This window comes from Gracilinanus agilis, chromosome 3 (genome assembly GCF_016433145.1).
Source record: "Gracilinanus agilis isolate LMUSP501 chromosome 3, AgileGrace, whole genome shotgun sequence".
Lineage (NCBI taxonomy): Eukaryota > Metazoa > Chordata > Mammalia > Didelphimorphia > Didelphidae > Gracilinanus > Gracilinanus agilis.
This window is the reverse complement of record NC_058132.1, coordinates 639,004,384-639,032,024: the sequence shown is the minus strand read 5'-3', so window position 1 is coordinate 639,032,024 and position 27,641 is coordinate 639,004,384. Positions and strand designations below refer to the sequence as shown.

The following is a 27,641-nucleotide window of genomic DNA, read 5'->3' as shown; positions in this document are numbered from 1 at the left end:
AGGGGAAGGATGCTTCCTACTTTAGTTACCTTTTTACTTTTTTGCTAAATCAGTTATTTCTAGCTGCTGACAAACCTCTACATAAAAATAATTATAAGTCTGATATGAAATGTAACAATAAGCAAAGGAGCAAGAGAGTTTAAACTTTTATTTTGGCGTACTGCTTTTCCTTTCTTATCTATTAGAAAACTGCTATTCCTTCAACATCTTCTGAATTTATATATATATATATATATTTATATTTATATATATATAAATTCAACTGTATATATTTATATCAGATATGAGTGTTTGATTTTATATTGCCTTCATTTCCAAATGGACCTCTTCTACAATTTCTAAGCAGGAAAATCATCTTTAGAAAAAACAATTAAAGAGAAAGCAGCAAACGTGACCAACCTATGAACAAGATTTAATAACTTATCCAATGTTAAGCATCCACAGTCCGCCATCTCTGCAGGTAAGGTGAGGAGCATGCTTTTTTCTTATTCAAAGAATGAGAAAATTCTGATTCTACAATACTTTTTAGCAAAAGGCAGGTTCCTTAATTCTTGAGCTAATTTTCCTACCCTCCAAAGAAAAAAGGAAATTGCTTCACATGAAGAAAATGGACAAAGCTCCATTTATTCCCCAAATGAGAGCATGTCATCAAAACAAGAAAAAACAAAGAGTGTTGCAGTGAAAGCCTTCCACCGTGAACAGCTCCCTTAAGATGGGAAGACACAAGCAGTGCTCTTAATCTGAGTTTAAGAGCTCAGTAATGGAAATCTGCTCTTCTCAGAATTCTTGTGGCTTTTGTTTTATTGAGGTTTAAAAATGGTTTAATGAATCTAATTTGTCAGTTCATATGATAAAAGTATAAACACAAATATACGCTCTCTAAGGGCCTCTTCCAGATCAATCATTTTGACAAATAAGCACAATGCTATGAACAGACTAATTAAATTTATATCTGAAACTTCATACTTATTACTATTCAGTCTATGGAAAATAAAATTATAGCCTTGCTCCCAGTGCTGGAAGAAGGCAGAGCTGAGGTCCACTCATTCATAAATGATATCCCAGTACTCCCTCCCTTCTTTAGATCATTTCATGAAATGAGAATTGGAAGCTTTCTAGTCCAACCCATAAATGTGATGGGTCTAATAAAAAAATATCTTTACATAAAGTCTAAGTTGGATTCATTTTTAGCCATTTATCTGTTTCTTCTAGGTATGACCTCTAAAATCAAACTGAAAAATTTACTCTTCCCACAACGGGTCTTATATTTGTGAAGCCTGAATAAATGGGGTGATGATCAATGAGTTGAAACCTTCTGATCTCGGTGAAGGCCAAACATGAGATAATGGATTTCCAAGTGGTACCAAAGCTCACAGAAACCAGATAAAAAATGGGAGTACTACTCGAAATGGGGAAATATACTGGTTTTCCTCTGAGCACTAATGGAAAATAGATAAAAGTATATTTTAATTATGTTCCTTAAGAAGAAAACTGCATTTCCTCCCCACTCTTTAAGGTACTATGATAAATAATTCAAATATAAAATCAAAACACACAAAGAGTAACATTCACTCTATCTATTTCACCTCCATAGAATTGATTTTTAAGTGAATTTAAGGGAAATATCTTCTACTAAGTCTCAGATAGAAATTTAGCGTTTTGAAAAGATATCTCCAAGGAAATCTTTTTTTTTCCTGCTTTCCAATATGTTTTATCTAAATCTTTTGAACCATTTCAAAAACGTTGCTGTTGTTATTATTGTGGTTTGTCCTAACCTAACCTCTACTTCTGAGGATCCCTAACTCACTTCGAAAGTTTAGTTCAAATTTTACCTCGTGAGGAAAGCCATTCTTGATCTGTCCCCCTCTCCCTGCAACCCAATTGTGAGTCTTCTCCTTCTTCAAATGACCATGCATGTTGTTGTTCAGTCATATCTGACACTGTGACTCCATTAGGGGTTTTCTTCATAAAGATTCTGGAGTGGTTTGCCATTTCCTTCTCCAGCTCATTTTACAGATAAGGAAACTGAAGCAAATGAGGTTAAGTGACTTGCCCAGGATCACACAGTCTGAGACTGGATTCGAACCCAGGAAGATGAGTCTTCCTGACTGCAACCCCCACACTTTATCCACTGAGCCATCTAGCTACCCCGTAAGTCTGATAATTCCTAAGAATTATAAAAGATTTCTGTTAGTTGACAGTAGACAGAATTGAGAAACAAAAAAGAGGGAGAAAGTAAGGGAAGGTGTGTGAGAAAGAAAGAGAAACAGAGAGACAGAGGGAAAGACAGAGAGACAGAGAGACAGACCAAGACAGAGACAGAAATATTTTTAAAATGTTCATTAATAAAAGGTTACTTTAAAGAACTACATAAAAATGATAAAGGAATTAAGCAGAAGGACCAAATGGTCAAGAATCCCATAGGAAATACTGATAAAAATAATGAGAAAGAAGAGACAACTTTTCACAATTGTAAACAATTCAAGATGATCAATTCAATGACTCCGGAGGTGTGGTGCTGAATTGTACTTGACAGATAGGTAATGGACTAGGAGTATAAATAAAGACAGTTAGGGGAGCACAATTAAAAGACTATTAGATGGGAGCAGTTGGGTAGCTCAGTGGATTGAGAGTCAGGCCTAGAGACGGGAGGTCCTAGGTTCGAATCTGACCTTAGACACGTCCCAGCTGTGTGACCCTGGACAAGTCACCTGACCCCCATTGCCTAGCCCTTACCACTCTTCTGCCTTGGAACAAATACACAGTATTGACTCCAAGACTGAAGGTGAGGGTTTAAAAAAAACCCAACCAAACAAACAAACAAAAAAAGACTATTAGATGCATAGTCAGGAAGACCTAAATTCAAATTCTGTCTTCAACAGGTACCAGCTGTGTGACTGTGTTGACAAATCGACAGACCTTTCTCAGGCCCAGTTTCCTCATCTTTAAAATGGGGATCATAATAGTACCTATGTCCCTGAATTGTGAGGATCAAATGAGACAGCATATAGAAAGTGTTTGGCAAACCTCAAGGGTTACACAAATGTTAGCTATTACTGTGATATACATTTTTGGAAATAAGGGGTGGTTTTGTTACACTTGATTATATTTATTAACTACAAAAAGGGACTTTTTGTAGGGAGGTAGTCATAGTGATGAAGAAAAAAAGAAAATATTAAAAAACAACTTAACTAACTTATTTATAAAAGAGAAGAGAAGTTCAAAAGATGCCAAAAATAAGCAGAGCCATGATGTTATTGAATAATGAATTCCCTGAAGTGGTCCCATAAATATCCAAATTGACACTATTCAGTTATAATTATATAAAATATAGTAGTTCAATGAAAATAGTCAGCCTGAATTTGAATAATGATCTCTTCATTAATCACATTACAAAGATTTAAACTTAAAAATACGTTGTTTCAAATGTTGACAGTTTCGAATACATCCTTTTTGATGTTCTTTGTATTCTAGAAATGTTTGTGATATCTTTCAAGTTTTTAATAAAAACAGTAACAATAACCACAAAAAGAAAGTAAAAACGTGAAAGAACAGAATGAAATACCTGTAAAAGGGAAGAGACCAAATGGGGATGAGCTTATTAACTCAAGTAGAGAAGAAGGAGCTAAAAGATTTAAAACAAGACACTGGAAGTTTGGACAAAGCATCAGGAGACTCTTAAAATTGTCACAGCTGATGACTGGCTAGAGAGGAGACCAATGGCTGGAATGGAGAGCAGTGATTGGAAGAGAAGTCAAGGGTGGCCCCTTGATCAATGAGATCAATGACACCAGGAATTCTCCTCTTTGAGAGTTGTAACAATCCTCTCCTAATACATATTGCCCCAATCCCTCACACAGATGTTTTTTTTCCCCTTTTTCCTATAGATGCTATAAACAATTCCTTCAAAGGTTTATTTTTCCCACAGTTGTGTAAAGTGCTTAGTTTTTTTTGGGGGGGAAGGGGATTGATATGGCATTACATTTGTTTACATTGGCATTTAATGAAAATGGCTTCATTAATGAGGGAAATGTAATCATATGACTGTCTGCTAACAACAAGTAAAACACATCAACACAGGATGTGTAAGCTATGATTTGGAGAACTCTGACCCACAAAATACCTTTCTAGTTAATTAGGGATCTAGAGTGAACCCTACTTTCTACCACTCACACCATCATCACTTTATCTTCAACAATTTAGGCTTCTTACCACATTGTTTTCAAAGCTAAGTTAATACTTTGCTTCTAAAATAGCTCTAATGGTTAAATAATTCCAATTTTTCCTTAACATACTCACAAAGTGAAGAATGTAATAAAATTTATACAGTCACTTTTTTCCTACCATCTTTTAAATTAGAGGATACTTTATTTGAAATTGTCTTTTCAGTGGGAGAAAATTTTGTGGAGCAGTGGGTTAAGAATAGTATCTAGAAAAACAATTATCAACAATTGTTTCTATATGTAACTGAAAAAATAAAATAATTAATTAAAAAAAGATGAGTATGAAGAGATTATTTAGAGTAATCTTTTTGCCTATAGACAAGCTGACCCCAGAAATTAAAGACAGAGGTTTAATGATCCTATCTAGTCTTTTGATTAAAGAGCTCAGAATCTCCTTGAAAGAATTTTTAAAAGACCTAAATTTCAGGAAATTTTGGTTTATTCCTACCTAAGTCTTATCTTAGAAACAAATCATTTAATACAGATTTTCCATTGAAACTAATGACTAGTGTTTGGTTAATTTCCACAGAATAAAGGAATTATAATTTCACTTCCTTATGATTCAGACTGGTTCTTTACTAAACTACATTCATAGCATCATGGTAGGCACTTGATATGAAAATAAAATGAGGCACAATTCCGTTCCTCTGAGAATTTTTAATCTATTATGTATAGCCTGTCCACCACACACACACACGTATATTTATATAAGATATATACACTGATGATGTATATAATATATATACATATATATAAGTATATAGTAATAATGTGGAATGGGAAGGATGGATCAAATATTAGTATCAAAGAGAAGCCATGATGGCAAGAAGCTTTGAAAAAAACCCAAGTTGGTCGAGGTCACAATCTTCTAGGAGGATTATAGTGTCATCATTATAACTAACATTTATATATAATTATTTGAAGTCCTTTATTTGTATTTTTTCATTGAGTCTCCAAACAACCTTGTGAGGGAGATACTACCGCTATTTCTGAGGAACAACTTAAGTTAAATATGTTGCCCATGACCGTAGAGCTGCATGACTTCAAGACCCTCAACTCTGTCATGCCACACAACTCTTAAGAAGGTCCAGTAACACACAATTGTTCAGCTTTCTTAACTTAAGACTAACATTCTGACTGATTGGGGCTACCTAGGATTTCCCCCAGGAAATCCTTCATTCCTGGATACCTTTTTATTAACTAAATTCCTAATTAAGCAATAGGGTGATGATAATTGGCAATGAACTTATTAATAAGTTGTTACTTTAATAATCACTAATAAGCAATCCCAAATAAGGTGATCTTTCCCACAAGGACAGAGACTGAGCTGGTTTCTCCATTCTAATAGATTTCACTGGCCACAAAAGCAAATCAGTTCAATGGTCAAATGGAAAATAATTCCTTTCTATGTGACTGAAAAGATATTCTGTTTACTAAAAAGTATTTGGTGCCCTAGACACAGTGGAAGGACTCTGTTCCTTTCTTTGGCTTGGTAGAGTTATTTTCAGAAGCAGACTTGGAAGTGAAATCCTGTAGCCATGCAGAATTCAATTCTAACTAAAGACAAGGCTCTGATCATGCCAGAATCTCTCCTTCCCTCTTTCCCTCCCTCCCTCCAAAAACAGTGACAATGAGCAGTTCAGTGTATTATAGAGATTCTTTGGCAATAGCATTCTCAAATAAAATGGTTTTTTCAGTGACAAACATTTTTAAAGAATCCTATAGAGGAAGTTGTGGATTGTTGATTTGTGTGACTGTCATGAAGACTAAATTAACTAAGTCCTACTACAGATGATACATGCATAGCCCTGATTCTTATATTTTTTCTCAACTGTTATTCACACATTTGAGTTAAGAAAATGGAAAGTTCTTCAACCAAACAAATTCACAATAAAGGAAGTCTAACCGATTACTTATAGACCTCTGCTTCATTTTGGCAAGTAGAGCTTGTTGAAGTTGAACAGAATGATTTTCTTTCACATATTGCCTTTCATCTGGACATCTTAAAGCATTTTACAGATATTAATTAATGTTTGCCATTTTCTCTCTTTTTAAAAAAATTAACAAACAACTCTAAGCAGAACAGCAGGAAGGGCTAGACAATTAGGATTAAGTGACCTTGCGATTTATTCTTTTTTTTTTTTTTAAATCCTTTATCCTCTGTCTTAAAATCAATACTATGTATTGGTTCCAAAGCAAAAGAGTAGGAAGGGCTAGGCAATGGGGTTTAAGTGGCTTGCCCAAAATCATATAGCTAGTGACTGATTCGGATTTGAACCCAGGTCTTCCTGGCTCCAGGACTGGCACACTACACTGAGCCATCTGCAATTTATTCTTTTTTTTTTTTTAAACCCTTGTACTTCGGTGTATTGTCTCATTGGTGGAAGATTGGTAAGGGTGGGCAATGGGGGTCAAGTGACTTGCCCAGGGTCACACAGCTGGGAAGTGGCTGAGGCCGGGTTTGAACCCAGGACCTCCTGTCTCTAGGCCTGACTCTCACTCCACTGAGCTACCCAGTTGCCCTATTCTTTTTTTTTTATTTTTATTTTTTTTAAACCCTTAACTTCTGTGTATTGGCTCCTAGGTGGAAGAGTGGTAAGGCTGGGCAATGGGGGTCAAGTGACTTGCCCAGGGTCACACAGCTGGGAAGTGTCTGAGGCTGGATTTGAACCCAGGACCTCCCGTCTCTAGGTCTGACTCTCAATCCACTGAGCTACCCAGCTGCCCCCCCCACCCCACCCCTTGCAATTTATTCTTTTTTTTTTTTTAATTTTTTTTTTTTTAACCCTTGTACTTCGGTGTATTGTTTCATAGGTGGAAGAGTGGTAAGGGTGGGCAATGGGGGTCAAGTGACTTGCCCAGGGTCACACAGCTGGGAAGTGGCTGAGGCTGGGTTTGAACCTAGGACCTCCTGTCTCTAGGCCTGACTCTCATTCCACTGAGCTACCCAGCTGCCCTGCATTATTCTTAAGGAAAACTTATTCTCATTTTGGGAGGGGGAATTACTAAGAATCAGACTTCCCAAAGGTGGAACTTAATCTAATCAGATATGTACTTGGAAATAATGTTCTATCAGTATATAAGCATTAGCCCACAGGATATTAGATTCAGAACTGGACAGTAGCCAAGGGAGCATCTTATCCAACCCCTTTGTTTACAGGTGTGGAAAAGGAGGCTCAGAAAGTCCGGAGCCCAGTATCGCACCAGAAACAGAGCCGGGAATCATACCCTGGTCCTTCTGTATACAAATTCAGGAAATGATGGCTTGCTGCCAGCACCCAGTTCATTTCTCATCCCCACCATGACAGGTCCACATTTTAGGACGCTTTGCAGAGTTTGGTAAAATGCAGTGCCAACATCATCTTCTTCAAAAATATCCAATCCAGATCTAAAAACCCAAATTGCATGAAGCAGCCTTGTGTATGGTACTTAGTGGCAGTATTGGTGGGAAAGAGCAATGGGATGACGGCTTTGCAGGGTGGTTTCTGTGTGCCTGTGAGTTTGTGCAAAATTTATTCCTCTAGAGAATAACCACAAAACTGAGTCATTATGCAACTAAAGATACGGACTTAATATGGTCTGAATTCTTTCTTATCTCATGTGACTCCAAAAGGCATAAGAATAAATAGCAGTAGCCTAATATCAACAGAAGCCCTTACGGGCTTTTACAGAAGTGTATTTAACAAGGACAGAGACACACATTTAAAAAGAATCTTTTTCAAATAAAATGCCACTGGGGGAGGGGGGGGTTGCTCCAACTTTTTCCTGCTTTCAACATTGGGAAAGAATTCTAAAATTAAACAGGCTATGTGAAGAAATAGCACTATTTTCTTCAAGGTAGCTCATCTTCCCAACTCATCCCTCTTTAAAGATATTTAAGTAGACATGTCTATCAATCCACTCAATGGATGTGGGGTAGCCAACGTGTATGATCTCGGATAAGTTCAGGCCTTTGTTTCTTTGTTTCTTTTTTTAATTTGGACTAAGGTAGCATCTAAGGTTCCTTCTGACCCCAAGACCTAGTATCCCATGACCCTATCCCACAGCTCCACCCCAAATTAAGACTCCCCGCCCTCAAATGAAGAAAAAAAGAACTATTTGTTGTGTCCATGGTTAAATCCTATTCCAGAAAACTACAGAAAGGCTCTTTATACAGTAAGCTCAGTAATGATAGAAAAGGCTTTCTTTCCTAATGCGATTGGCCCTTCTGATAGGCTATAATGTGGGGAAACTGTTCCGCTTCTAAAGGAGTTCATCAAACACTGATCCGGGGTAATGTCATTAGCATCCAGGCTCCAAATCAAAGGTAAAAGACTTAACATCCCTAACAAGCACTCCTAATGCTGAGCTAATGCCATTATGTGCTCCAAGAGGTAATGCATCACACACAGTGTTGTTTGAACACAATTTCATCACTTCCAGGTAAACAGACATCTGCAAAGAGCCCACCACAGGCTGAAAGAGATGGGCTTTAATTATTTTCAGACTGAAAAAAAAATACTGCTAGAAGACTTTGAATGCAAGAAGAAGCATCCAGACAAAGTGTCTCTGTAAAAGGCTCGTAGAATTCAAATGGCTTTTTCAATGATGACCTCTCAACTCCCTCCCTCCCTTCCCCCCCCCTTTCACCCACCAACCCCCTCCTTTCTCCAGGAAATAAAAGCAGAAGTGGTACAAACAGTGCTCTGGACATTCACAGCCTTAGCGTGGCTTGTGCACTATTGGCTTTAGAGGTAATCTCTGACTCTAAGAGTCCTCTCTTTCTTTCTAGAACACCAGCAACGGCACTGATGAAACCATCTATCCTGACGGAGTTTTGTCATCTTTAAAAAAAAAAAGGAAGAAATAAAGAGCAAAACACCAGATGCTGCTCTCCAAGCAGGATTGGCGTGAAGTTACTGAATAAATTCAAACTCTTCAGAGTCCTCTTCCAGAGTGAGTAACTTTCTGTTCAGAAGTATATTGAAATAAGAATGTTGCCAAAATAAACGTAACTTGCAATAGTATTCAAGACATAAAACATATAAATATAGAATTCGTATTCAAGTGTATCTGTGTGATGGTATATGTAGTGTTACTTTGTAGAGGACTCGATACAATAGTGAAGTAAACAAATATACAGAAAGGAGTGAATTTAATTCCTGGATGATACAGGTTTGTGCAATATTTCTTGGTGGTGTTAGAGGAAACATGTAAGGGTCTTCTTTTAAAAGGTTAAGAAATGATGGTGAGAAAATTGGCTGAGATTGAAGCATCAAAATATTAAAGGTGTTTGACCAGTTTTGAATGTAGTTTTTAAAATATAAAACGATTCATTTCTGATTGGAGTCATTATTAAATTGAATTGGCCAAATCTCTCTCCCATCAGGGTTGCGTACAGATGTGAATACTGTCCTCAGATGAGGAAGAACAGAGACCGCTGGACTCTCTCTATCCACATTTATCTTTTTCAATAAGGAATCGACCTTTGTATTCCCGAGCTCTGCCACATAGTTGATGTTTGGAATTGATATTTGATTATTGCAATAAGATTAAATTTCAGAAACTAAGCTTGAAGTGACACAAGAATGAATTAAAATTCCCCATTAAAACAATGAAAAGCACAATGTCAAATTGTCGTAGGGAACAGAGCTAAAATCCACAAATGTAAGATTAGAAAGCACTTCCGAAGTTCAGGTGATAACAGGTAGATGCTTCTAGGTTATCAGCACCAGGTCTAGTGGATAGAGGAGAGGGCTGATCTTCAAACCATTAGTTCCATAAGGTTCTAGTTTGGGCACTATCAGCTGTCTAATCCTGACCCTCTCAGTCTTCTAGACCAGCCATTCTCAAAATGAGTCCAAGGACCTGGAGGAGGGGGTCTCTAAAACATGTTCTAAAGGTCCATGAAGTTGAATGCCATTTTTTCAATAATACTAAGATGTTATTTTCCTATTAAAACACTCCTTCCTTTTCTTCCAACTATATAACTGCACGAGGCAGGATTTTCTTCAACCAAAACAACATATATCGCAACAAACTGAATGCAGAAGTAGATATGAGAATCAAGTTATCTTCTCTTAAGATCTGCAAAAATCTTGCTAAATTTTTTTTCTTTCAGAAAATAGGTATTTTAAAATACAAAAATGTTATTTGTGTTGAGATAGATTTACTCTTCTTATATTTAAGTGATCTAAAATATTTTAAAATTATTAGTCATAATCTAATACAGTAAAATCAGAAAAATATAAACCACATACACTTTGGGGTCTTTTAAGGGTTTTTAAAAATATTGAAGACTATAAAGGGGCTCTGGGACCAAGAATGCTCTGGACAACTAGCAGAAGCTGACCTGTATTGCTGGAAGGAGTTTCCTCACTAGCAAGTTCACTATGCTAACAAAATTATAGGCACAATCCTCTATGAGTTCAAGATGACACGATTTCTCAGGGTACAGATTGCAACTCTTCTCCCATGACTCTGGAAATGGTATTTAAGAACTTTAAGAACTAGAAATTCACGTCCTTTTGAACATAATAGTGAGGAGTTTCTGATCTTGGACATGTTGACTGTTAGTTATGGGTCAATCTCATTAGATATGCCAGAAGTTGAACTTCATTCCCACCACCTTCAAAGACCAGGGGATCCCCTCCATCACTAAGAATCATTATAATACCACACTGTAGAGGAAGTAGGGCATGGTGGAAGAAGACTGTCAATAAACACAAAGCTATTATAAAAAGGTGAGCTTGATTTGCTTTTTATGCAAACAAAGATCTTCATTTGTATTTCAATTCTAGGGTCCCACATTACTCATTCAAATGAGGTTTTTTTTTAAGCTTTCTATAATAGATGTGTTGAGAAGTAGCATAATAGTAGAATGAAGAGAAGGTAGCCTACAAGACAGTCAGGCTGACCTGGATTCAAATCCTGGCTCTAACATATACTGGCTGTGGGAACCTGTGGGGCACTTGACTTCTTAGTGCTCCAGGTAACTACTTAAAACTATAAATCAGTGACCAGTTGGTAATCTGTAATGGCAGGGGGTGATTTCTCAATATGAACCTCTAAGAGGGATGAAACCGCAGGTCCAGAGAAAAAAGAAAATGACAGACATAACCCAAAAAACCATATTTGGAAAATATTTTGCTCCATGATGAAGTAAACAAAGTATACTACAAACATAGAAAATTCTCCAGAATAATCTTGAGTTTCCAAGTTAAACGTGTTCCCATTCGTCATTATTTCACCATGAATAGTGTGTCAATGGGAATTTTCTTCCAAATCCTCAGCAAATCTAACCATCATCTTCCTTACAAATTAAAAATGGAATCAACAGTATGGAGCAGCTGGGTGGATAAAGTACCAGGTCTGGAGCTGGGAGGGCCTTGGATCAAATCTGGCATTTCATAGCTATGTGACCCCGGGCAAGTCACTTAACCTCAATTGCCTAGCCCTTCTTTCTCTTCTGTATTAGAACTGATACTATGTCAGAAAAGTTAAAAAAAAAAAAAAAAGATAAGTAAACATGCCTCAAAAAATCCATAGGATGTAAGAAAAAAAAGACTAAAATATCTTAGTTCAAATAACTTTCTTCCTAAAGCAGTAATTATCATTAGATAGGAAATATGGACTCTCAACTATGTATCTAAAACTGTTTCTCTCAAATTATCATGTCATATTAAAAAAAAAAGCACCAAGTTAGTTACCCTAAACTGTAAAGTTCTCAATAATGTGGACTGACAATAAAAAGACAGGAAGATAGTCTAATTCAAAATAAAAACAATTTAAAAAATTAAAAACAAAATATTTCTATTAAAAGATTATTGGCTGAAAGAAGGTAGTTAAAGCATATAGCTTTAATTAAGCAAAAAACATTCCTGAGGTTTAACATTTTATATATGTGTGTGTATTATATGTTATATGAAGTATAACATATATAATATATATTACATATATGCACATGTGTGTATGTGTGTGTGTGCAAAAGTCCATATTTCTACAAATACATTTAATATATGTTTTTTCCTTTCCAGAGGTAAGAAGAGGGAAATGAGTGACTTTGACAACTTCACCAATGGGACTGGAAATCAGAGCCTCTGTACCCGAGATTATAAAATCACCCAAGTTCTCTTTCCTCTACTCTACACAGTTCTGTTTGTTGTCGGGATAACCATGAACAGCCTGGCAATGGGCATTTTCTTCCAAATCCCCAGCAAATCTAACTTCATCATCTTCCTTAAGAACACTGTCATTTCCGATCTTCTCATGATCCTGACTTTCCCTTTCAAAATCCTCAGCGACGCGAAGCTGGGAGCTGGGCCACTGAGGGCATTCGTATGCCAGGTCACCTCTGTCATATTCTACTTCACAATGTACATCAGCATTTCCTTCCTTGGGTTGATCACCATCGACCGTTACCAAAAAACCACCAGACCATTCAAAACGTCCAACCTCAATAACCTGTTGGGCGCCAAGATTCTGTCCGCTGTGATTTGGATATTCATGTTCCTCCTCTCCTTGCCAAACATGATCTTGACCAACAAGAAACCAGTGCATTTGAATGTGAAGAAATGTGCTTTCCTAAAATCAGATTTTGGCCTGGTCTGGCATGAAATTGTCAATTACATCTGCCAAGTAATTTTCTGGATCAATTTGCTCATCATAATCGTCTGCTACACACTGATCACAAAAGAGCTCTATCGATCCTATGTAAGAACGAGGGGGGCGGGGAAAGCACCTAAGAAAACTGTTAACGTCAAAGTGTTTATTGTCATCGCTGTGTTTTTCATTTGTTTTGTGCCTTTTCATTTTGCCAGAATTCCCTACACTCTAAGCCAAACTAGAGATGTTTTTGACTGCACTGCTGAGAATACCTTATTTTATGTGAAAGAGAGTACCCTGTGGTTGACTTCTTTAAATGCATGCTTAGATCCATTCATCTATTTTTACCTCTGCAAATCTTTTAGGAATTCCTTGATGAGCATGTTAAGACACAGAAATGCTCCCATAGCCTCAGCCCAGGAAGTCAGAAACAAAGGGCAGGAGAACAGCAGTCCGTCAGAAGAGATCCCACTGTAGAGTAAAGATGCCTTGAGAAAAAACAGTTCCATAACTCTAACTATGGAAGAAAAGCACTGTATAAATGAAAGCGCCATTGCTCACTGGGAAATGGGAGAGTTGATGGCCAAATCTACTGAAACAAAGAATTTTTTAGAAAAGCCGACAGAATATTTTCTTAACCTGCAGCTATGACTTTTCAGTATTTTAAGCTACTGTAATATGTAGGGAAGTAACCTAAGGGAAAGGTGCGTAACCAGTCACCGTATAAGAGTCATAGTACGTAGTCAAAAGATGCAAACTAAGTACTGTACACTATCTGCTTTGATTTTTTTTATTGATAAAGTTACATTATTAACTCAAAAAGGAATAATGGTCTACCTTCTGAATCATAATTACTGCTTAACAAAACTTATATACGCTAAGGTAGCAAATCCTAATTCAGTAACTGACCTAATAGTTTTGTTGTTGTCAAAGGGAGGAAGGTCATAGGAAATTGTCTTATAGTGAACTATGAACCTTAACTTGACTGTTGTAATGCAAATGCAAATGAATTTTATCTTTAAATCTAGATTAAGGAAACTCCTAAATTTCCAAAGGATGTGATCTTCACTTAAAGGGAGCAGAGATTTTCCAGAAGGAAAACAGGTGTTTCTAGTCATTGACATTCAGTAATTAAAATGATTCAGGAAAGTACAAAGTACTCTGAAAATGGATATAGATTTTAGCTTATAATATTGACTGTATTTATTGGGGTAAAACACTGTTAATGGTGCTTGGGGAAATTGACTCACTTCCAGAAAATATGTTATTTGACTTAATGGATATTTCTCTATCTAATATGGCTATGCTTGAAGCACCACCCGGCCATCATAAAGAATATGATGGTTAAATGGTAATTGTCATCATCATTAGCTCCTTATTTACATACTATTATGCAAAGCTATTCAGAGGAAGAGCAGGCTTAACTGTAAACGATAAAATAGCAGTTAAAATAACACACGCATCTCCTACAATTTTTCCTAATTACAGCAACATTCATCTAAATACAAATGTGTAAGCTAACGTCTTCTCCAAGATCTCATCAAGCAGGTGGGTGACTCCAATGGAGGGTGATGTGGAATAATCAAAGGCTAGTCAGATAGAACACAACTTCAGGGAGGTTTTACAAGATGGAAAGGCTTCTTCTAAGGGTCTGGTGACTACTCTTTGTGCTGAGTTCAGAGAAGACCAGAAATTGTTAGGATTTTTTTAAGGGCAATAACTTATGAAGAATCATCTGCTGAGAGATGGAAGGTCAGATCTTTGAATTTACCTCTACATCCATCCTAGTACTTATTCCACCACAATGTCCAATCCTTAAAAACTAATAAAAATATAAATATGAATGAATAACAATTCATATAACTTTTGAAAATGATACTGTCAAAAAAATTCAACTCAATAAGCACTTGCCTAATAAGTACCATATATGTGCGAAACAAGTTAACTAGACTGACACCAACAGTGGGTTTTTATTTCACATGACTTAGCCACCTACATTTTCTGAAGGCAGAAAAATGCCAATGACTGGGCTTTTGCCTAAGCACCAATATGGTCTTGTTCAGTGTATGCCGTTTTATTATAGAAGCATTTATATTACCTTTTACATTTCGCTGATCCCCACGAGATTAGGATTTCATGTAAACAAAATATGAATAATAGTTGAGGGGGGAAATAAGTGGCCAGTGAAGCCTCATCATTACATTTCATAGTAAATCAAAATGTTTTTGGTGTAAATGCATCGTTTTAATAAGTACCCCAAATAAAACATTTTTGGATGTCTTTTCTTATAAAAGAAAAAAGTTTTAATAATAAAACAATAAAGGTCTGTGGAGATTTCTAGATACCTATTATTATTAAAATGTATTGTCATTAATAATTAACTGAGAGTATAATTTCACTGAGTAAAAGAAGGGAAGTGGAGGGATATGGGGAGCGGGGAATCTAGGTGATGTCAAAATAAAAGATGTTAACAAAAATACATGTTTAATTAAAACAAGAAATTCAGAGGATTCTTAACTGAAAAATATCTTATTTATAAGCCAGGTATGTACCATGACTGATTTACATTAAACTGTTAACCATTCCTTATTGGTATCTCTTTCTTTGAAAACAATATCATGAGTGATAGATCTCAAAATCCCAAAGGTGAAAATCATGGCCAAAGTATGTATATATATANTTGAGCAAAACTTCCCAGTCACCTGTTCTGATCTCTCTTCCAGGTCAGCTTCTTCTGTCAGGGGAGAACACCTTGGAGAGACTAAGTTAAGCAAAACTCCTAGCAAACCGCTAATACCATTTTTTGAGGTGTTTCTCTACTTCTGTCACAGGTTGCTGTGCTATCCATTTCACTATATTGTACTGGCCTAGGACAGAGAGCGTAGCCATCTTTGCTCTCTGTCTCAGAGGGAGTTACCTTGTCAGATCAGGTTACGCAAAATCCTGATCATCCCTCCATATTAATAACACAGGGTTTCCCTCCCACACAAATGCTCTAGACCTGGCTCTCAATCCACTGAGCCACCCAGCTGCTCCATCTTCTCTGTATTCTTATTATTTTCTACTTGATCCCAATCCACATTCTCCCTCTTCTATCTACTCCCTACATTCCCAAAAGTAGGGGGGGGGAAGAAAAACAAAAACTTTGGAGAGATATATATATATGAGATAAAATAAATAATTCATAAAAATATACATATAAATAAATATGATATAAAATAAATGTGTCCATATATATTTATATCTCTAAATGTATGTATTGATATCTACACACACAGTCAAACAAAACAAATTCCCATATTGGCCATTTCCAAATAAACATGTCATATTATTCATTTTGAGACACTGTGTTTATGGAATCATAGCTGGTCACTACATGTGTTAATTTTTAAGGACTTGTGCCAACAACAGACCAGGCCATTATTAATTGAGCTACAATTACAGTAAAGTGATCAACTTATTGCCCAAGTGGCTAAGAACTACTTTAAGTACACCTTCACTTTAAAAGCTACTCCCCTCCCCAAAAATCTTTTCTTAAAACAACTGTAGATAGCTATCCTTGAGAAAGTTCCTCTTTTGCGTGTCCATTTCTCATCCTATGGCATTTTGAAATGTGGCCAAAATGTGATTTCCCCGATTTTTTCCAAATGACGAAATCACTTTCAATAAGGTTTCCTGTTAAAATAGTGAACGAAATTATAGTCATTGAACAGCATGATGAGTTGGCTGGGGCTTAACAATACTCATTTCTTTGTCTATTATCAAAATGGAATTTTGTTCTATGTTTCAAAAATAGCTTAGGAGCCATTATATAACCCTATTTTAAAACTCCAAACTTTTTAAGCTAATAACTTAAGGCTCCAAATTGTCAGACATAATAAAACCTTTCAAAGGCCAACATCTATGTCATTTAATATGCCACGTCTTCCCTGAAAGCAGTGAACAGCAAGATTGACGTATTTATGAGATACAAAAAGAAAAAAATTCTCATCCTGAAAATTCTTAAAGGGTCCCTGAAACCAAGTTGAATCAAACCAACTGAAATCAATTCATCATGGTCCAATCCTAATCTCTTCACCCTCTCATGCTGCTGCCAATACTTGCTTTCAAGAAATATAAAGTGAAACAGATGAGGAGTTCCAAACTTCTCTAAAAGCTCTTCAGACTTCCCCTTCCCTTTTACAGAGTAGTGGACTCTTTCCCACAAGAGCTCCCTAGTGGAAATGCCCGTGCCAGTGGAGCGTTCCAGCTGGTGCTGAGGGGCTTCATGAGTTGTGATGGGCAAATCCTGCAGAACCAAGGTTGTTGTAAGCTGGGAGAATTCCTGGGGTCTTACACAGCTTATTTTTGGTGATTTTTTAAAACCTTTACCTTCTATCTTAGAATCACTACTGTATGTATATTGGTTCCAAGGAAGAAGAGCAGTAAGGGAATGGGATTAAGCGACCTACCCAGAGTTACACAGCTGGGAAGTGTCTGAGGACAAATCTGGACCCAGGAATTCCTCTTTCTAGATCTAGTTCTCAATCCACTGAGCCACCTAACAGCCCCTGCGTGGTGATTAATGAATGCAGAGCATAGGAATTCATAAGAATCTAGAAGAGTATTCTTAGCACAGTGCCATGTAGTTGGTCAACAAGCATTCATTAAATCAACCAATTAATTAATTATTATATGTATTTTTATTTATATACTATATAATCATTATATATTGTATAAATATATAATTTATATATAATAATATAAGGTTCTAAATAATTCATTTATATATTTATTTTTATCATATTATGTATTTATATATTTAATTTTTGTTTATATATAAATTATATACATTTAATATATAAATATATACAATTACATAATTTATATAAATAAATTTATGTATTTACTATATGAATATATATTGTCAATATATATTATATATAATTCATACACATACATATATAAATAAATTAAATTAAATCCTTATTTTGTGCCTGACCCAAAGAAAGGCGTTTACATTTGATTAGGGGAGGGAGGGCTATCTATGCACCAACAGGTTCAGGTCAGGGGAGACAGAAGGGAAGGCATTGGCAATTGGAACTGAGAAAGGTTACTACAGTGAGTGTGATTGAATGGAATCTTGGAACTGGACCAGAGAATTTAAGGAGTGGAAATGAGAGGGCAGAGGATTCTTAGTATGAGTGATGATGGCTAACGCAAAGCAATGGAGCTAGGAAATGAAGCATCTTGGGATAAGAAAGTGAGTGTAATAGGACCAAAGGGAGAGTGTGTGGAGAGGACATAAATTGTATGAAGATTGGCAATGGATGAGTTCTGAATGTCGGAGGATTTCCATCTTCTCGGGCAGTTCCCCGAGGAAGAGGGTGGTGATATAGACAGACTCAAGGTTGATAAAACTCTCTTTGGGAATGGTTTGGAGCGGGAAGAGATGAGGCAAGAAGCCTTGTTAACACACACCGAATTAAAAATCATTTAAAATGCTATTGTAACAATAGGGCTTACACAAGGGTGGGAATTGTGTGAGTGGAGAGGGGGGAGCCATGTACTAGAGATATTGTAAAGCGGGAATGACCTGAATATTCCAGATAGAAATAACAAAATCTGAACCAGAATTGGTTATGTGGAATGAATAACAGTGAGGAGCTGAGGATGACATTGAGGTTATGGGAAGGAAGAAATCATGGAGGAATATGTATGAATGAATGAATGATGTGAGATGGGAGGAAAGTGGGAGCTATGAGCCAGAGGTCTCAGTTGTTGTTTTTTGCTTAAGTATGTGGTGAAGTCCTCAGCTGAGAAGGTTAGGGGGTAGGGGATCTCTTAGGAGGGCCGAGAAGAGAAGAGATGCTATGAAAATTGAGATAGTGAATCAATTAAGGAAGATTAACAATTTTCTTGTAAATGTTCACTTGAGTTTTAATAACAATAAATTTGTAGTGGACCCAGTTGGGGTGGGGGGGAGGCACATTATTCTTCCATTGGTGTTCATGCCCCAAATTGGTCATGAATGAATAAAAAGTTTGGGGGTAGTACAGAAGAAGTGATATAAAAATTGGGATGAGACTAGGAAAGTCAAGAATTCTTCAGAGAAAAAAATTTAGGCTTGCAATACTACATTTGAATAAGTGTTCAGATATTCATTCTCCTTTGTTGGCCCCAAATCTGGGGGGTCAGTTGTTGTCATTCAGTCATTTCATTTGTGTCCAACTCTTTGTGACCTTATCTGGGATTTTCCTGGCAAATATACTGGAATGGTCTGCCATTTCTTCTCCAGGTCGTTTTACAGATGAGGAAACTGAGGCAAACAGGGTTAAGTGACTTGGCCAGGGTTACATAGCTGGTAAGAGTCTGAGGCTGGATTTAAAGTAAAGTGCTCTGTCCACTATCCATTGTACCACCTATCTCAAGAGTCAGAGAGATGGGCAAACAGTTGCTAAGAAATGACTCCATAAGAGCAAAACATCCTCAAAATGAATGATTTTTTGAGGTACACAGGAAAAATACACAATTCTTGACTTTAAATAACCAAAATCTTGTTGGTTTAAAAACAACTTAAATAGACTCTGTGAAAAGACCACATATGGGTAACAAATGAGGAAGGAAGTCCAGTATAAGAAGACAACTAAGTCATTTAGTCTCACATTTCACTCCTCACCCTGAAGAAACCGCTGTTGCCTTGTGATGACACACGGCCAAACGATACTCTTTCAGGAAAAGGTGATTTTTTTTAAACTTGTTTTACAATTATGAATGTTTACACGGTATTTAATATGCTTTTAGTAAAAAGGCTATAAAATGATCGTTCTACAATCTGTAGAGAAGGGGGCATCCATGTAGCCCAGCTGGAGGGACCTGCATGGATTGCTATCTCTTAAGAAGGGTCTTTGGGATAGTAGAGAGAATTATTCTTCATGAAGGGTGACATCAAGCCCTGATGGAGGTGACAAGAGTCTGAAAGCTACGAGCTAAATAGGAAGGCTAGAATAACCTAATCAGCTGGTTCTATGACCTTAGACTTCACTGCTGCCTGGCTAGGTGGGAAGATTTTCTTTCCCTAGAGTGTCTCTGTGTTTTGAAGGTGAATAGGCACTGGCTCCCATTCAGCGGGTCTCTTAACTGCAAAGCAGTAAACACTCTTAGCAAAGGGCAGTGTGTAGTGGCTGTGGGACTTTCGAAATCACCAACTTCTCTTCTCTTCTGCTGTTGTTTTTACAGCTGACACGGGGAACAATGAATGCCACATTCCTTCAGCTCACCAACGGATCCTTCAACTCCACCGACCGCTGCCCCAGAGACACCCGGATTACTCATCTGGTCTTCCCTGCCCTTTACACCACCATCTTCCTTGCCGGGATGCTACTGAATAGCCTGGCTTTATGGGTTTTCTTTAAGATTCCCAGCTCCTCCACATTCATAGTCTACCTTAAAAACACTTTGGTGGCCGATTTGGTCATGACTCTGATGCTCCCTTTCAAAATTCTCTCAGATGCCAACCTTGGACCCTGGCAAATCCGAGCCTTCGTGTGCCGTTACTCAGCAGTGATCTTTTATGAGACCATGTACATTGGCATCATCTTACTGGGACTCATAGCTTTTGACCGCTTCCTGAAGATCATCCGACCCTTTGGGAAATTCTGCGTGCAGAAGCCCATTTTTGCCCAGATCCTTTCCGTAGTGGTCTGGCTCTTCTTGTTCTTCCTTTCCTTGCCGAACATGATCTTATCTAACAAGGAAGCCACACCACAATCGGTAAAGAAGTGTGCTTCCCTCAAGGGTCCCTGGGGCCTCATATGGCACGAAGCGGTCACTTACGTGTGTCAATTTATTTTCTGGACTGTTTTTTCTCTGATGTTTCTGTTTTATGTGGTGATTGCCAAGAAGGTGTATGAGTCTTTCCGAAAATCCCAGAGTAAAGCTGCCAAAGGCAACAAATATCTAGAAAGCAAAGTCTTCGTCGTCGTGGTCGTGTTCTTCGTGTGCTTCGCCCCTTTTCATTTCGCCAGGATCCCCTATACTAAGAGCCAGACCAACAACAGCAAGACCGACTGTGCCAGGCAGAACCAGCTGTTCTGGGCTAAGGAAGCCACCCTCTTCTTGGCCGCAACCAACATTTGCATGGATCCCCTAATATACATATTCTTATGTAGAAAATTCACAGAAAAGCTGCCCTGTGTGAGGAAAATTGGAAGGACAAGCCAAGAAAATCACAGCACTCAAACTGATAACATAACTTTAAGTTGACATTTTGTGAGTAACCCCCATTGAGTATATGGGCTCAGAGGAGATGTTATGCCGTAGTTCTGCCTAGGGTGGTTGGGACAAAAGAATTTAAGCAGTTAAATAAAGTGCTGGAGCCGGAGAAAGGGGAGGGCGTGACTGGAATGTGTATGTTTTGCTATGATTTGATTTTCATGCCTGTTGAACAGAAAGGATAGTTTATTTGAATTTCTGAATGCTATCTGTGAAGAAAGAGTCGATTCAAAGGAAAAGGAATTGTTCATTAGATTTAAGAGGGGGAAGAAAATTACTCAGTCTGAGAAAGGGGTTGATTTAAATCAAAAGATATAATTCTAAGAGAATATCCTACCACTAGAGGTCACTTCCAACTTAAGATAAAACAAAACTTTAAAATGTTGGGAGGTGGGAAGGGAGGGCCTACTTGGCTAGGTTGTTGAGATTTCTACTCTTCAGAATGATCGCCATGTTCTCTCTAAAACTCTGACATTCCCTTGGTGCAGAACTTTCCATTGGTGAGAAATTTCCATTGGTGAGAAATCCATATTTTACGGGCAAATGACCTTACTTGTTATCTATGGTTAATTTGACATCTCCCTATAAATGCCTGCCAGAGTCCAGTGGTAAAATCATTTCTCTAAAAGCTTCAGACTTGGGGGGACTGGGCAGCTAGGTGCCTCAGTAGATTGGGAGTTAGACACACAGATGGGAGATCTTGGGTTCAAATCTGACCTTGGACATTTTCTAGCTTAACCCCAAGTCTTTTAACCCCCAACTGCCTTGCCTTTACCATTCTTCTGCCTTGGAACCAACACACAATATTGATTCTAAGATAGAAAGTAAGGGCTTCTAAAAATAAATGAATAAAAGCTTTGGAGTCTAGCTGTTTAACAAATATCCATACTGTTTCCATGACTGATGTCTGTCCCATGTTCCCTAGTTTTACAGTGTCTCTTCCCCCAATTCCTCCTCCAGTGGCATACACTACTACCTCTGAAGTCATGGACAAATCTCTATGGACATCAGCTACTTCATCTATAAAATAGAGGAGATGGAATTGATGCCTTCTGAATCTCTAGACCTACAATCCTATGGCATGGCTTTTGTATCCTCATTTGTGCACTTGGTGCTTTCCCTCTGTTAGACTGGAGTCTCCTTGAGGGCTGGAACATTTCTTTGTTCTCTTTCTATCACTAACCTCACGTGTTACATTAGAATGGAACCGGGATTTCAGAAAGGAAGAGATTATTGCTGTTGTCATCCATCAAGTGGGATGATTTTGGAGCATGGAATGTTAGATTCATAAAGGACTTTATAGGTCATTTGGTCCAACCCTGTCATTTTAGAATTGAGGAACCTGAGGCCCAGCGAGGTTAAGGGATGTAAACAAGGTTACATAGCTAGGAAGTAGATGATTGTGGCCTGGAATTCAGGTCATCAGACTCAAAATCCAGAGCTCTTTTTTCTATTCCATGCTCATTCTCAGGTATAAGGTAAGGGTTATTTTATGTATGATACATAAAAATATATCACATATATTTTATAAATATACACACACACACACACAAAATAATCCTTACTTCCATTTTAGAATCAATACTGTGTACTGGTTCTAAGGCAGAAGAGTGGTAAGGGGTAAGCAATGGGGATAAAGTGACTTATCAAGGGTCACACAGCTATTGTCTAAGGCCAGATTGGAACTCAGGAAGATAAATGAGCCTTCTTGATCCCAAACCATTACATATTGTACCCCTTGCTCCATCTCCCCTCAGAGATTGTAAACTTTTTAAGGTTTAAGGTCTTTAATTTTTCTTTCTTTATAACTCCAAGAATTGGTATAACAACATGTATATAAAAAGAAGTGTCTAATAAACTCTTATCAAATTGTACTGGATTGGATTAGTGTCTGAAGAGATGCTAGAGAGAAGGAAATGACCTATAAACTAGAAAAAATCTCTCTCTCTCCTTCTCTCTCTCTCTCTCTTTCTTTCTCTCTCTCCCTCCCTCCCTCCCTCCCTCCCTCCACTGTCTTACTCTTCTCCCCCTTCACACACACCCAGAAGTACAAAAAAACCCTTTATCCTCCCTGGTACAATATTCTGGAGAATCCAAATGCAAACCCAATGGCCTGTGGTATCTGTTAGTACATGGTATTGTAATTATCCTTGTAACTGAAAACTTGAGTGGGTAGTCTGTGGCAATGACATAGGGATAACACCTTAACCAACCAGGCACTAAAAACAATCTCAAGGATCGTGGAACAACTAATTGCTTTGTCTTAATGATGGAACAAAATCACAATCCAAAATAAATTATTATTAGAATGTTTGTCACTGCCCCAAACACAAGTTTTACTAGCATGGCGGAGTAAAAAAATACCTAACTGGGAAAGAAACAAATACCAAACGAGTTCCATACAATAGCGTGGCTTGAATCAAATCCTGATCTTGGGAGTCAAAAAGAAACCTCAAATGAAAAAGCAAACTACTATAATTTGTCATTCCAGGCAAGTTGTTTCATGGTTCTAAACATGGTTCATCTGCAAAATGGGTATGCTATGGCATGTCCCACAGGATTGTGGAAAAGGATCAGATAAGATGCTGGCAAAGAGCACAGCAAATCTTAAGACAATGCAAATATAAACTATTATTATAATAACCACAGTACATAGCATGTAGGAGTCACTTAAAAATTGTTGATTGATTACAATTTTTAAGGGGTTAAGTTGAATTTCCTGGCGGAAAATTTAAAGTTTAAAAAGTTAAAGTCGAAAATGTTAAGTTCTCAACAGAGTTATTCTTTGATAAGTAACTGTATCCCTTGCTCTGTGTTTCCCCCCAGATATTGTAAACTTTTTAAGGTTAGGCACTGTCTTTAATTTTTTTCTTTGTATCTCCAAGAATTGCTGTAATAACATGTATATAGAAGGAAGTGTTTATAATAAACTCTTATCAAAATGTACTGGATTGGATTAGTGTCTAAAGAGATGCTAGAATGCATGTTGGAGACATCTACTGAGGGCTTTGTGGGCAGCAAGAACATCCCTCTTGGCATGGAGGAGATTGGCAGGTAATATCATTAATGAAACATTCCAATTCCATCATGGCTATCTATAAAAGACGCTTGTTGCTTGTAAACTGAAGTCATTGATCTAGTGGCCCAGTCCTGCGTTTTTCCATCTTCTCAGACCCAAGCCCACAGAGAGGGTGCTCGTCTAGTTCTCCACAGCAATTCAATGGTGATAACTGGGATGAGGTATGGCATGACTGTTTAGCTGGCATTACATTTATTTCCCAAGGGTATTGCACAGTTACTAGTACGCTTCAAATATTACCATAAATAATTAAATCTGAACCACACTTGTCCAAATAAATGAGCTGCCTACTGTGATGGCAACATTATTATCTCATCAGCTCTCACCCTCGTTTCTTTGCTGAATTGAGTCATCTCACTGTACCATGTACAAGACTGAGTTCCCGTGGATGGCTTTTTTTTTTTAATTCAAAGATATTTTCTTCCCCAATTACATGCAATAATAATTTTCAATGTATGTTTTCTGAAATGACAAAATCCAAACAGTCTCCCTTCCCGTCCTTCCCTCAACTCAGAGCCAGTAAGCAATTTGATCTGGATTATACATGTATTATCATGCAAAACATACTTCCATATCGGTCATTGTTGTAAGAGCACACTCATATAAAAGCAAAACCCCAAAATAAAACCGTAAATACACGGATGTGTAATACAATCTGCTTTGATCTGCCCATGTATGGCTTTAATGCAAGCTGCACCTATGTAACGTTAGGAAGAAAAAAAACCTTTTTAAATGTTGTCAAGGGAATGATGTGATATTCTTTCCTTGTCTTAAATATGTACAAAGCATGTATATTTGGAAAGAACCATGTATAAAAGATTCCACTGCAGGCAGGCTTGATCATGTTTAAAATCAAAATGACATCAGTTTAATTTTAAATCAGATTAGGAAAAAAATTAAGTAAAATAACTGTAGAGAGAAGATAAATAACCAAAGAGCTTAAAGATAAATTATGAAAATGGAGTTTATTAATACTTGATTAGATTCCTTGTTAAGTTATAATATGGATGGTTCAGTGGAAAGAGAGCCATGCCTGGAGACAGAAGGTCCTGGGTCTAAATCTGCTCTCAGAAACTTCCTCGTTGGGTGACCCTGGGCAAGTCACTTAACCCTTATGACCTAGTCCTTGCCAATCTTCTGCCCTTGAGCCAATATACAATATTGATTCTAAGATGGAAGGTAAGTTTTAAAAAAATTTTTTTTAAAGTTATAATCTGGGAAGATATTTTGTTTAATCCTAGTGCCTTCCCTCTGAGACTGTCTCCCACTTATCTTGTCTGGGCATAGTTATCTGCCTGTTGTCTTCCCCCATCAGACTGGGTGGTACCTGAAAGGAAGGACAGTTTTTTTGTCTTTCTTTCTAATGTCAGCTCTTAGCACAGAGCAGGCACTGAACAGTTAGATAAATGTTCACCTAACTGTACCTAGAACATGACTTAATGTCATGGAAGATGCTATTTATTTTTAAAAGTACACTACCCTAATTCCAAAGGATGCACAATAAAAAATGCCCTCTACTTCCCCAGAGAGAACTTATGAACTCTGAACTCTGCACATAGATTGAAGCAGGCTTTTGCTACTTTATTTTTCGTATTGTAATTGGGAAATATTTAGTGAAATAAACAAAAATGTATTAAAAGGGGAGTGAGAAGTACACTATTAATAGACTTATAGTAGTCTTGATAGAAGTTTAAAATGAAAGATCAATCACCTTTGTCGGCTCCTTCCAACCCTTAGGAAGAAATACAAACTCCTCAAACCTCACATTTAAAGTTCTTTGGACTCAGATCTCCAGGTAACATTCCAGACTTATTTTAGATTGTTCTGCTTCACACATTCAACTGCCCAGCCACACTGATCTATTGGCTATTTCCTCAATTCCATCTTGAGCCTCTAGGATTTGTACAGGCTGCCTGGAATTCCTCTCTTGGAAACCTTAGCTTCCTAGGAGACGATATTCAGGCACCATTTTCTAGAGAAAATCCTTCCTGATCTGGAGTTCTTAACTTGGACTCTGAGAACTTTGTTTCTCTTTTGATAACTGCAACTCAACAATTGTTTCATTTGTAATTCATTTTAGGCATTGAACCCTGATCCTGGGTAGGGGTCCATAAGCTCCCAAAGACTATCACAGGGAAAGGTTAAGAGTCTCTATTGTGGAAACAACTATTCTCACCCTCCTTCAATTACTTTTCTTGAATCTCCTAATAGAATGTAAGCACCGTGATGATAGAGATGACCCTGTCTCTCTGTTGGTCTTAGTGTCCCCAGCTGGCCCACTGTAGTTCATTTTAATTGTACTGTATTGATTTTCCCAACCATGTACAGACCGGACAATCTCCCCAAAGGCACATATATTATTTTTTTCAATGACTTGGCCAACACTGGTTTTGGGCTGCCCATATGTAAAACAAAATACTGCCCTCTGGCCCAGAAATAACTTTAAAAAGAAGGGAAAAAGCCCCTAAAAACTAATAAATAGGTGTTGGCTTTAGGTAGCATAACAAGAGACCTCACCCATCTGCTCCAGTGGGGAGAACAACAGGGAAATTCCTGCAATGGAAAAACAGGCTTAATCACCAAAAGCAAACTAAATAACCAATAACAGATGCTCTCAACATCAAGGGTGTGCTCTGGGAAATTCATCCCTTGAAGTACTTGACACACTGTCCAAAGGGAAAAGAACAAAGAATACAAAGAGAAGAGTTTCTATTTTTCCTCCCAAGATCTTCTTATCCAGCTTAGAAATAAAGGGAGTATTCTATGGCACATAAGTACACCTAAGATTTTGCTTAGAGGTGTAGAATTACACCCGTAATCAATCAAACATCATAACCTCAGATCCCAGACACATATATTCAAGGCATTCACAGCTTTGATTGACGATGCCCTGACTTGTGGAATTACTGGAAATTCTTGGCAGTAAGGGACTTGGAGGCACAGTTAAAACGAATGGGGCAGCTAGGTGGTGCAGTGGATAGAATGCCTAGCTTGGGCACTCTCTCAGGAAAACTCTTTCTGGTTCAAAGTCAGGAAGACTCAGCTGGCCTCAGAGACTTGCTTGTTGTGTCATTTACCCCTAGTTGCCTCCGTTTTCTCATCTGTAAAAATCTGGGTTGAAGAAGGAGATGGCAAACCACTCTAGTATCTTTTCCATGAAAACCCCAAATGGGGTGATGAAGAGTCAGACACGGCTGACTTGAAGAATAACAACAAAATGACTGGGATGATGGCCAGGTGTGGAGAGGAACATCTGTGTTTCCTGCTACTGGGGAGACTTTGAGGCTGGTAGATAGTTTAAGGTTGAGAGTTTTGAGATGCAGTAGGGCTAAAGCTCATGGGATGCCAGCATCCCATGAGCTTTAGCCCTACTGCAGCTCAAAACACTCTCTCTCTCTCTCTCTCTCTCTCTCTCTCTCTCTCTCTCTCTCTCTCTCTATATATACTGTCTCTTATACACATCTTAGGAAGACAAGCACTGACGACATGATCACCAAGGATCG

General features: G+C 37.6%; 3 protein-coding genes across 5 annotated transcripts in view; 2 read left to right on the top strand and 1 right to left on the bottom strand.

Annotated features, from left to right (window-relative positions):
- Nucleotides 1-13,435, top strand: part of P2RY12 (purinergic receptor P2Y12) — a 69,598-nt gene extending 56,163 nt beyond the window's left edge. For 2 of the 3 annotated variants that reach the window (XM_044670859.1, XM_044670856.1), the window contains exons 2-3: nucleotides 8,995-9,158; nucleotides 12,239-13,435. In XM_044670859.1, the coding sequence (XP_044526794.1) occupies nucleotides 12,255-13,283 (1,029 nt within the window). In that variant the 5' untranslated portion in view covers nucleotides 8,995-9,158; nucleotides 12,239-12,254 and the 3' untranslated portion in view covers nucleotides 13,284-13,435. Of the gene's footprint in view, nucleotides 1-8,951; nucleotides 9,159-12,238 lie in introns of those variants that run through there. The other variant, XM_044670857.1, reaches the window with a different exon arrangement.
- MED12L (mediator complex subunit 12L) overlaps nucleotides 1-27,641 on the bottom strand; it is a 386,104-nt gene that overhangs the window by 98,887 nt on the left and 259,576 nt on the right. The gene's annotated exons all lie outside the window — the stretch shown is intronic.
- Nucleotides 19,474-21,171, top strand: P2RY13 (purinergic receptor P2Y13). Its single transcript, XM_044670855.1, has 2 exons — nucleotides 19,474-19,526; nucleotides 20,025-21,171. The coding sequence occupies exons 1-2, from the start codon at nucleotides 19,491-19,493 to the stop codon at nucleotides 21,048-21,050; spliced, it is 1,062 nt and encodes a 353-aa protein (XP_044526790.1). The 5' UTR covers nucleotides 19,474-19,490; the 3' UTR covers nucleotides 21,051-21,171.

Coding starts and splice junctions, on each gene's coding strand:
- P2RY13 (XM_044670855.1), top strand. CDS start 19,491: ATGACACACGGCCAAACGATACTCTTTCAGGAAAAG. Junction 19,527..20,024: donor CGATACTCTTTCAGGAAAAG/GTGATTTTTTTT, acceptor TTGTTTTTACAG/CTGACACGGGGAACAATGAA.